General features: G+C 37.6%; 1 protein-coding gene across 2 annotated transcripts in view; it reads right to left on the bottom strand.

The window, feature by feature from the left end:
- IKZF3 (IKAROS family zinc finger 3) overlaps window positions 1–12,017 on the bottom strand; it is a 50,516-nt gene that overhangs the window by 12,153 nt on the left and 26,346 nt on the right. Inside the window, exons 4-6 of one of the 2 annotated variants that reach the window (XM_073325781.1) lie at window positions 10,142–10,402; window positions 9,264–9,431; window positions 6,422–6,538 (exon numbers count right to left, since the gene is read on the bottom strand). In XM_073325781.1, the coding sequence (XP_073181882.1) occupies window positions 6,422–6,538; window positions 9,264–9,431; window positions 10,142–10,402 (546 nt within the window). The remainder of the gene's footprint in view (window positions 1–6,421; window positions 6,539–9,263; window positions 9,432–10,141; window positions 10,403–12,017) is intronic. The other variant, XM_073325782.1, reaches the window with a different exon arrangement.

The following is a 12,017-nucleotide window of genomic DNA, read 5'->3' on the forward strand; positions in this document are numbered from 1 at the left end:
TTATCAATGCCATTTATTTACCACTGATGGAACCTCACTACATTACAGTCTAAAATGGTAGACATGCAGCTTCCTGCTGGGTGACACTAATATTCTGTGCAGAGAAGATATTGCTGAAGAGACACTAAATATTGACCTACATAGTATGTTCTGGGTCATCTGGAAATGTCAATTTTCTAGACTGTTGTGTCTCATGATTTTAAGCTTTTCTTCTGCATGCTAGTAGCCCTTTGTTTTTAAGAAACTGCAAAATATGGGCTGCAAAATATATTTGCAACCTCTTCAAAATGTAGTTCTAGAAAAACAATATGTTTGTTTCTGTAGCAGGGGCATACAGGCATAGGCGCAGCTGTCCCACACCTTATCAGTGTAGCTCTCCCTGTCTAAAGGCTGGCCTGAGATACTCCCATCTACCTGTTCATTCTTGTCCATTTAATTAATAAAGAATCATACTTAGCAGTTATGTAGCATTTTTCCTCATTCAAAGATCACAAAACACTTCTCAAAAGATAGGTAAGTATCTTTATGTCCATTTTATTGATGAAGAAACGGAGGCTCAAAGAGGCAACATGTCTTCTAAAGTGACTGCAATTGCAGTTGGTCAGTTTTTGGCCAGTCTTTAGGAATGGAACCCACATCTCCTGACTCCTACTCCGGTACTTTATTCACTTGATTTGTGCTGGAAATGGCCCACCTGTTGATCACTTTAGATAAGCTATTACCAGCAGGACAGTGGGGTGGGAGGAGGTATTGTTTCATGATTTCTGTGTGTATATAAAGTCTGCTGCAGTTTCCACGGTAAACATCTGATGAAGTGAGCTGTAGCTCACGAAAGCTCATGCTCAAATAAATTGGTTAGTCTCTAAGGTGCCACAAGTACTCCTTTTCTTTTTGCAAATACAGACTAACACGGCTGTTCCTCTGAAACAAGTAGAAACTGTCATTTCAACATGTAGTTAACAATATAATCCAAATACACCAGGCATCTTTTTTTGTTTTTGTTATTTTGTCACTTATTGACCTAGGATGGTTCAGAAGGATCTGGATTTAAATCAGCAACCATCTGAACACTGATTTCTGAATGGCTTGACAGAGGCACAAGGAAATGACAGATGACTTGCCCAAGGTTACATAGAGAGTAACTGAACAGCGTGATCAAAAACCTAGACTCTTAATGAAGTTATACTACTTTAGATTGTGATCTTGATATGTCATTCAAATCAAATAATGTTGGCCATGGTTCATCTTTGGATGGGACAGCACCATAAAAATTCCCAAGGATGCTGCAGGAAGTGTTGGAGATTCATTAGGTATTATTCTTCCCTCTGAACCTTCACTAATCAATGCCCTAGCATGGTGTTAGAAACACTGAGGAGCTGTCTTTCAAGTGAAATGTAAAGCCAAGTTTCTGATCATGGCCTTCTACCCAAGAGTAGGACAGTGTTAGCTCTAGTGTCCTGACCATTTTCAACTAAACTCTTCCTGAAGTCGCAATTGGGTATGGCATTCTTCACTTAATATCTTAGACATCTATGTAGTGCTTATAAATGCTGTTGTCCAGTGTTTGCATTTCAGGTGTAAGTGTATGTGCATTTCAGTGTTAGTCCTGTGTTTAAAAAACATTTTGGGATGAAAAGCATTACATACATGTGAGCTATTTTTCATTACGGACCACCAGTCTTTTGCTATAACCATTAGATTAATTATATTAATTTCTTAAGAGAGCAGAGACTCATTATACTAATTTCTTAAGAGAGCAGTGTCTCTAGAAAGCTCTAGTGTCTACTACCCTGCTGTAGAAATAGAAGGAGCGGGTCCTTTTCTTCCAGTCATGAACATTAATATTTTATCATTTGGCCTGTAATGAATTGTTTCCACAATGTGGTCTCTGTCACACTGTGACTATACTTTTTAGTGCATGTGGGCATCATTAGCAAACCCTGAAGTGCTAAATGAAGCTCAAATTAGAGGCATTGTTTCCTGTCTCATCTACTATGTGGTCACTAAATAATGGAGAGTGGAACATAGAGGTGGGTTATTGTGCTAAGAAAACGGTGTGATCAGAGATTGTTATCAAGGACAGAGCTAAGTTCTAACAATACTGTTACATAAAATCTTTTTTTTTTTCAGCAATATTGTTACCATGCCACATTCTGAGCAAGTAGAATACTAAAATGCAATGAGAAATTATTTAAAATTTTAAAAGAATGAATGAACTAGAGACTGCTGAAAATTCTGTTTCACTAGAGATCTGTTTTTTATTTATTTCCCTTTTCCTTCAGTTCACTTGTTTAAATTGTAATTCTACAAACAGTCTGACACTCAACTTTTAAGGGATACATTAGGTTTCCATAATACATCTTGTATTCTGCTGCTGCTACTATTATTACTACTGTGTTGTGTTTTTTTCCAGTGATCTCAAAGAGCTTTACAAACAATAATTAAGCCTCACAACCTTCTGGTAAGATAGGTGCAGTAAATCGTATTCCTGTTTTAGAGAAAGATAAACTGAGGCATTAAGAGGGTAAGACACTTACAGGACTCCCTGTCCCCTGATATTACTTATAACTTTTGGAATTCAACTTTAGATATATGGACTTTGTCCAGGAGTCATTAAAAAGAATAAATATTCTCCAAGCTTTGTACAGAGCCTGTGTGCCTCAGGGAAATTATGTTTGTGTGTTTGTTTTTAGTTTATTTTTTAATAAAAGAAGGTTAACTTTTGCATTTAGAAGTTAGTAACAACGTACAACTACTGGAGAAGGATGAGAAAAATATGGGATCTGCCTCCAGATTTTATCCTCCTGAAAGCAACAGGAATAGGCTTGGAAATCAAAACATGGATCTATCTTGAGGAAAAACTTTATGAAGTATATTGTCTGCTCCTGGGGTCTATCTAGTTCCTCTCCAAGCCAGAGTGAATTTCTGGCTTTTACTCAGAGAACATAGGTCTTGGTCTTACTCTGCTCTGGTTTTCATAGAAGACAGTAAATAGAAAAATCTGATCCATTTAAGTACAAATCAGAATATTCATCCAGTTCTGAGACTTAGGACAACATTTCCAAAAGGGCTGAAGTGATGTAGAAGCCTGAATCCCATTTTCAAAAGAGACTTAGGCACTTAGGAACCTAAACCTCATTGACTTTTGATGAGACTAAGGCACATAAATGCCTAAAATCACTTTTGAAAGTGAGATTTAGGAGTCCAACATCTCTTAGGTATTTTTGAATATTATCCTGAATGTCTAAAAATGTCAGAGCAACACTGTAATGTGTAATCCTTGAAGCTCCATATGGAAATCATATAATTGTTCCCATGGCTGATCTACATAATCACATGTTCCTATTACTATTATCCTCATCCTCCCCCCACAATTTCCTCCATGTATTTATTACACCCCTTTCCTGCACCTTGTCTTAAATTAGGGTGTAAAGCTCTTCTGGATAGAGACTGTCTTTTACTATGTGTTTTTGCACTTATTATAATAAGACCCTTGTATTACTTAGGCCTTCTGGACACCACTGTAATAAATAATAATCATCACAATAGCAGCAGCAGGGTTACGGGTAAGAGGAGCAATGACATGACAGTTCAAGATTTTGCTCTTGCTGTCTCAACCTGTGGGGAGGAAATGCCACACTGAGGTGGAAACTTCTGAAATGTTGACAAATGTAAGGTGAATCTTTTTGCATATCAGCCATTGTCATCAATGAACATTCTACATGTGGAACAAGGGCAGAATATGCCATCTAATACAGTGCCTAACAGCAGCGAATTGAATAGAAATGCCTCAGCAAGATTGGAGTTCCTGTTTTTCATAAATCTTACAGTGCCACTAAAAAACATTGCAGCATTTTTTAAGCTGTGAGGCCTTAAAAGCAGAGTATACTGATACATAATGCTGTACTGGAAATTTATATTTCCTCTATGACCAATTTACGCACTATTTTAGCACTGTTTATGGATAAGTGAAAAGTTGCCATTCTGAAGTGAGTACAAATGATGGGAACTACTATAATGCAGAAATCTACAGTAGGTATAAAGTTTCTGTGCCTCAATTTCCATGTGGTGGGCATCTCAATGTGATTGCCACCATCTGAGTGTACCTTGTAAGATAAAGCTGAAGTTATGGTATGTACAGGTTCTCATGAAAATCACAACTTGCTGACACGCTCAGTTAACCATTTCTTTGTGCGCAAAAAGGAAAACATGCTATGAAGCACTAATTAACCTTGATAAATCATCATTTCCTGAATTTTTTTTTGCACACTAACGGCCAAACCTGCAAGCAGCTCTGCAAGTTGGGGAGGAATCCTTGCACCCATTACAGAGTTCTAATAAATCAATGGGGATTCATGAGCTCAAGGGCTTACCTTTGTGGTGCTACTTGCATAAATAGGGTCTAAAATAGCTGAATATTTTTTCTTGATAGCCATATCCCTACAATAATTTTGTTATGTTTGAAGTGTCCATGTTAATTCTGTAACTTTATTACTATTTATTATTATTCACATAAAAGTATTTTAATCCTTATTTTTAATTTTTTAATTTTCATATTTTATCAGAGTAAAACATGCACTTAAACTCTTTGTTTGAAAAGAAACATCTATTTCAAATTCAGAACCAAAAATGAGGGGCTTCATACTTTACGTTCACTTTTCAAGGCAGGAAGTTCCTAGCTATAACAGCAGGAGAATGGGAGCCAGAATGCTGAAGTTTTCATAGATACTAAGGTCAGAAGGGACAATTATGATCATCTAGTTTGACCTCCTGCACAACGCAGGCCACAGAATCTCACCCACCCACTCCTGCGAAAAACCTTTCACCTATGTCTGAGCTATTGAAGTCCTCAAATTGTGGTTTAAAGACTTCAAGGAGCAGAGAATCCTCCAGCAACTGACCCATGCCCCATGCTACAGAGGAAGGTGAAAAACCTCCAGGGCCTCTTCCAATCAGCCCTGGAGGAAAATTCCTTCCCGACCCCAAATATGACGATCAGCTAAACCCTGAGCATATGGGCAAGATTCACCAGCCAGATACTACAGAAAATTCTTTCCTGGGTAACTCAGATCCCACCCCATCTAACATCCCATCACAGGCCATTAGGCCTATTTACCATGAAATATGAGTTTTAGACTCATATCTGCTACTGACTAATTCTGTAAACTTTCAGCAAGTCACAACCTCTCTATGCCTGTGTAAAATGGGGATAATTATATATTTCCTACCTCATAGGGATGTTGTGAGGCTTAATTTATTTTATGTTTTGAAATTCTCTGATGAAAATAGCTATGAAAAGGGAGAGTATTATTGTTGTTACTTTTGCCACTGAAATATTTTCTGAAATCCAGTATTGGAGTAATGAAAAGGAAAACAGAAGTTCCAAACTATTATTGGAAATTAACTTTTAAATCAGGTGACAAAACTTCGCTTCAGAATAACTAAAGGAATTCAAGTAGCTGACCAATATAGACTACATGAATGTAAAATTAGTTTGCCTGCATTCACAAAAGGTTCTGTTCAATCATTAAACTACTTAGCTACTATCACAATATACATGACAGTTATTTTTATTTTGTTTCAATTTAGAACAATAAAAAGAACCTCTACTCTGGCTCTGAATGCTGTGTCACTTATTTAAAATTACAAAACTAAGCTCAATCAGTTGATCTCTTCTCCAAGTAGCAACTCATAATCAAATACTAATACCCATTGCCTTTGCCTATACCTCAATTTTCCCATTTCCCTTCAAAAGCCAAGTATAACATATGGGCCCCCTTCAGTGTGCCCTTAAAGTGGGCAAATGGAACATAGATTCTTTCTGTTCACATAAATATGCATATTTCTATCTCCTTGTTTATTATTGAATATTTCTCATCGAAACTTCTCTCTACATTAGAGGCTGGTCCATCAAGAGTGTCAGGATCCCCACCCCATTTCCATCCCCTAGCCCAATACTTTTGCAGTTTGAAACACTTACAAATTCTAACTGATTATGATGGTATCAGCAAATATTAATCTACTGAAAAATAGTTCTGAATGGACTAACACATGCAAACAGTTGCTGTAATGAAATACCAGCAGCAACTCATCCAATGAAATAAACCACATAATAGTACTAGTGTAGGACTAATTTAATTTAATGTGGGTGTCACCTACAGAAATGCTGTGTATGAAGAATTCTGGATGTTTTATTGAAAGTAACAGTGAAATAAAAAAGTAATTAAAATAAAAGCATTCTTTAACTAGCTGCCTGAGGGATGCATTAAACTAGACCTTTTTATGAGATCTGCAGCCCCTTAGGTTACTTGAAATGATTGTAGTGAAAACTGTTTTCAGGCTGCAAATTAACAGTTTGCCAGATGCCCTTTTAAAGGCACTGTAACATACAAAGACAAGCACTGTAATCTGATAAACTTACCAGCCTCACACATGCCAGTGCTCTGCAAGTAAGTACGACAGCGCTCTTTATGCTCCTCTAATGAGCTTCTCTGCTTGTAACTCCTTCCACAAAACTCACATTTGTAGGGCTTCTCCACTAGAAAGAAAAGATGGCAGGATAAAATAACCACATGAAACTGATGATGCCTTCCTGGCATATGAGCACATAATTACTGATAACTCTCAATTTAACACTTGGGGAATGCCTTAAATTCCTATATAATTGATAACTATTATTATTATTACTATGAAATCAAGGTTAACTAAGGGTGAAATTCACCCTGGTATGGAGGGTCCATACATGGCCCTCTTCCTTACTTAAGTCCAGCAGTGCCCTACTACAGTGATGGAATATCTGTCAAAGAGCTTCTGCACTGCATGCAGCTGAAATTTGTGTCAAATAGGCTGGAAAATAATGGGCCAACAGGGGAAGACCAAAGGGGTCACTGGACCTGGATTTGCACAGATTCATATATCCCAATATGATATCATGACTGCAGAGGGGCTGTACTGGAACCCTGCAGACTGCTCACAGGTCAGGGTCCAGATTCTGTTCTCACCCAAACTCTGCAGATCAATCAAATTTGTGGTGTATGGGATATAAATTCATCTGATGAAGTGAGCTGTAGCTCACGAAAGCTTATGCTCAAATAAATTTGTTAGTCTCTAGGTGCCACAAGTACTCCTTTTCTTTTTGCGAATACAGACTAACATGCTAGCTACTCTGAAACCTGTCACCCTAGGACAGTAATTTTATGTTAGTAAATTTATAAATAATTGCTAAAATATGCCTGAGATTTTGTAACTAGGCACAGTTTTAACAAAATGAATACAGCACTTTGCATGGCTGATTTTTCCTGGTAGAATATAAAATAAATATGCAATAGATACATATCTGTTGATACCATGATAACATCACTAATGTAAATTATCATAATTTAATTAGCATGTTGCTTTCAAAAGATCTAATCAGAAATTATCGTCTCCCTCTGTTCATCCTTAGACTAACACGGCTGTTACTCTGAAATCAGAACTGTTCAGTTATCCTTAATGCATTTCATATCCTAAGATTGTAGGAGGCAGTGCTCTTAGGATCAGAGTTTCATAAGTTAGCCCCCACATTTGCAGAATCAGGAACAAAACCTAGGAGCTCTGATTCCTAGTACCCCACTCTAAGCACTAGCTTCTCTTAGCATAACCCCCTAACGTAGAGACACTACACTTGTGTGAAACAGGACTTGCACCATTGTTACTTAACCTGGTAATTTATAGGGGTGAGGCCCTGTCTGCACACAATCTTGTACTGATTTACTTAAACAGGTTTAGTTAAAACAGTGGAAGCCCTTGTGTGGATGCTCTTATTTCAGTTTCAGAGTGGCTTATTTCAATGTAGGTTAAACATGTTCCTAATCAATTTAAAATAAACTGAAATAAACCTGGTTTTAACTGAAATAAAAGTGTCCATACAGCCTTTACACTGCTTTAATTGAATTAGTCTAAAACGCCCCTTAAGTTAAACTAGTGCCACTCTATGTGTAGACAAGTTCTAAAGGCACATAGGTGCAAACCCCTTCTTGAAATCAGTACAACACATATATATTGGGGGTTTGCACTCTATACCAGTACAACTCCCCCCCCCCCAAAAAAAACCCAGTATAGTTAGGACCTTTGTTTATGTATTTAAAGATTTTAACATCTTTTAATTAGTCACTAACAGGCTTCTCAGAACAACTTTAATCACAAACAGCTTCCGATTGTAAGGTTATTAGTTCACATATTGTTTGGCAGCTGTGCCAAAGAGGGTTGCTGCATTGTTGATTAAGATGTGTTTGACACATGATGTTTTTATGTGAGTCCTGATGGGGACATGTAGTTTTGTTGATCTGGGCCAAAGTCAAATCAGAATCTTGTTTATCCATGTAAGATAATCTCATTTTTAACTTTCAGAGTAGCAGCCGTGTTAGTCTATTTGATTCTTTGTACGGTTAAACTTTTTTTCTGCATGTGGTAGTACATAGATAGTATCTGTCATTCAAAATCCTTGAATCTGTCATTCAAAATAGAGATTTTTCTAAACCTCTATGTAATACAGTAAGGACATATAAAAATAAACAGGAGTAAGTGTGATCTGATTGTTAAAGAGCAGGACTAGGAATTAGAATGTATGGGTTCTATTCCTAGGTTTCTGATTGACTTGCAGTGTTGGGACAAGTCACCCCCAGTTTTGTGCCTCCATTTCCAAATCTGTAAGAGGGATATAATATGCTAACGGGATATTGAAAAAATTAATGAACATTTGTTAAACTCTTTAAGATATTCAGATGAAAGGCACTAAAAAGGGCAAATATTATTTGGTAGTTGAGTGACACCAGCCCTGGGTATTCTCCTGGGGCCATTCTGATGATACAGGATAGGATAGCTCTAATAGACAAGAATGAGAGAAAGCCCTAGTGGAGTATAGTTCACTGCAACTATAAAAACGGAGGGTCTGATGGCATGGCCACATCTCCTAATGGAGAGGCCATACCTAGATGTTATGCAGTACAAACAAGTGGAGTAGCTGGGTCTCTCTCATAGTACTCTCTCCTGAAAGTAAGGCTTCCTACAGCCTTTTCCCTCACTAGCACATCCATGCAGCAAAGAGCAGAACTGAGCCCCAAGGTGGAATATACCATATATAGAACTAGGGGTCATTGCTAATTGTTAGGTCTCCAGAATCCAACTGCCAGATTAAACCTTGTGGATTAGCCCTTTCTATTTTCCACAACTGATGTCCTAGTGACACACATTTACAACACCTACGTGTCTCTGTAGGCACTTACCAGAATGTGTCCTTAAATGACCAGTTAGTGCATCTCTCCTTTGGCAGGCATAGCTACAAAGATGACATTTAAAAGGTTTTTCCCCTGTATGTAGTTTAATGTGGCGGAGGAGGTTACCCTTCTGAGTAAAGGAAGCTCCGCACTGATTACACTGGAATGGCCGTTCACCTTAAAATGACATACAAAAAAAAGGACATTTAATATTTATATGGATATCACCTCCAGCCCCTCACCCTTTCCTTTTTGGAGGAGTAAAGAATGAGATACTGGATCAAATTCTGTCCTGGGACACAAACACCACTCCTGTTAACCTCAGTGGAAGTTACTTGTGAATTTGGCACAATGTGTCCGTTTATGAGAAATATTCCAAATGTATAGTTTTTCTGTGGACTGGAAATAAATGTTCTTGAGGAAGTTGATTCTAATATGTTGAGAATTTTCAGGGGAAAAAAACTTTTTTAATTCTTCCCAGTCTGTACCTAATATGATAGTTGACTTTGTGTTAAGGTATGGTACAAAGAGAAGCATGACATACAAGCAAGATGCAGCAACCAGCAAAACAGCTTGACTCCTGGTTTTTGACTAAGTATTTATGTGATGAAGTGCTAGTGCCTTTCATCCAAAATTCTCAAAACACTTCACAAACATGCTTTTACAAACATTCAACCCTGATGAGATATGTAAATATTATTGTACTCATTAGGCAGATGGGTAAAGAGAGGCACAGAAAGATTAAGTGACTTGCCCAAGGTCATATTTGCAGGTTCAGGAACAGAACAAAGAGCTGTGATTCCTGCTACCCTTTTAATCACTAGACCACACTCAAATCATATGGTATCAAAATGTAGCTCTTTTAAGGATAATACAGGGATATTTACCAGTGTGGCTACGTTTGTGAACCATCAAGACATTGAGGCTAATGCAGGCTAATCCACAGACATCGCAGTTCATCTTTCCACTAGTTGGCCTGATGTTGTCATATGAACCAGAGTGTCTCTCCAGTTTAATGCTCTCGTATTCATTATATTCTCTTGGATAGCTGTAAGGTATTTCAGATTCTTCTGTATTTTCCATAGGCTCTGAATTCAAAGCACTCTCTTCTCTTTCATTGTATTCACCCTTCACTTTAACCAAGTCATCTGCAGGTGAACAATAAAGCACAAAATGAAAAATTATGTTAGAAGCTATAATGTCTCTCTAAAACAAATCCACATCAGCTAATTTAATATAAAAATGTTTAAAATAACTCTGCATGTTTGACGTAAATCCACAAAAAACAATGAAATACAGTTAAGACATCAGTCCTCATGGATCTTGCATTTATAGTGATAATCTTAAAGAAATAATTTTTATAAAAATTATACATATTAATTATATTTTGGGGATATTTTGCTTCTATGTTATATAAATATATAATACACCATATATCAAATTGTTATTATGTTATATATACTGTACAATATATAAAAGAAAATATTTGTTCACATAATACATAATTAGACTATAGAGATTATTGCCTCAGGGTGTCTGTCATTGAGGCCAAGAATGCAGGGGATTCTTGTCCCTTCCTCTGAAGCATTTGGTGCTTGCCACTTGACTAGATGGACCACAGGTGTGATCCAGTATTTAATTCTGCTGTTCCTATGTTGTAGTGTGAGGAGAGCCCCTTTTAATTTAATTCTTCTCAACAATCCTCATCAGGATTTTCACTAATTATCACTTCAAACAGCAACTTCTATCCAAGGATCTCAAAAGCTTTTAGAAGCATCCATTAATTTCCATTAAAATTGCAAAGAGAACTCAGGGGTCAAATTCCTCCCCAAGATATTTGCTCACAGTCACATAGCACGTGTCTGACAAATAATTCAGGTAGCCCTGATTATCAGCATCCTGCCCTACTGGTAGGGCATACTTGGCCTCCTTCTCCTAAATGTCCCTGGATAGGCTCCTGGTCCTTTGAGTTCCCATTTTTTCTGGGTGGCTAATGATGAAGACAACCTCTTAGGTTTTGGTTAGAAAATGACCCTACTGGCAAGATGGGACAATGGTGCAAGTAGTTAGCCATTTGCAAATAATAACCCCTCACTCAGGAGACAATGCTCCAGGAGTAAAAACATGAGGAGACTGACCATTCTCTTAGAGATAAAATATATAATTTCCTGTTTGAAAGTATTGCACTCCTGGCCACCTGCTCCTTTCCAGAAATGAGGGTTAGACAGTTAAATATGGCCTTCCTGCTAAGCAAGGTGCTTGCCCTTTCTCTAATGTATAGAACATGGACTATCAAAACTGCATTATCTCTGGATCTGATAAAGAAACCACATCAAATGCAGAGAAAAAACAATTGGTGCTAGTGAAAATGAAGTGACAGCATAAAAAAAAGTGAAAAAATAAAAACCAAGCAATAAACCCTTTCATGAAGTCAAACTTCTCAGCTGAAGTATGGAAGAAAAATACTCCTTTGTCCTGAATACTTGCAGTGAGCTCAGGCATTTATATGGGCACCAAGTATGCTTTTGTCTAAAAATATAACCCTTTCTCACTAGGGTGCAATTTTCTGCCTGTGGCCTTACTTCTGGCTTAAAGGTGTGGGGATGAGGGGGGGAGCAAGTGGCTGTGAGGGTCCTGGTGGTGAGGAAAATTCCAGGAGGTCTCCCTCAGTTTTTCCCTTAGATGATTCTGTCAGAAGGAAGTGTGTTTCTTTCCCCTTTCCTCTCTGTGAGTGGGGAGGTTGGCACTCAGAGCCCACAGATC

Source organism: Lepidochelys kempii, chromosome 27 (assembly GCF_965140265.1).
Source record: "Lepidochelys kempii isolate rLepKem1 chromosome 27, rLepKem1.hap2, whole genome shotgun sequence".
Classification (NCBI taxonomy): domain Eukaryota; kingdom Metazoa; phylum Chordata; order Testudines; family Cheloniidae; genus Lepidochelys; species Lepidochelys kempii.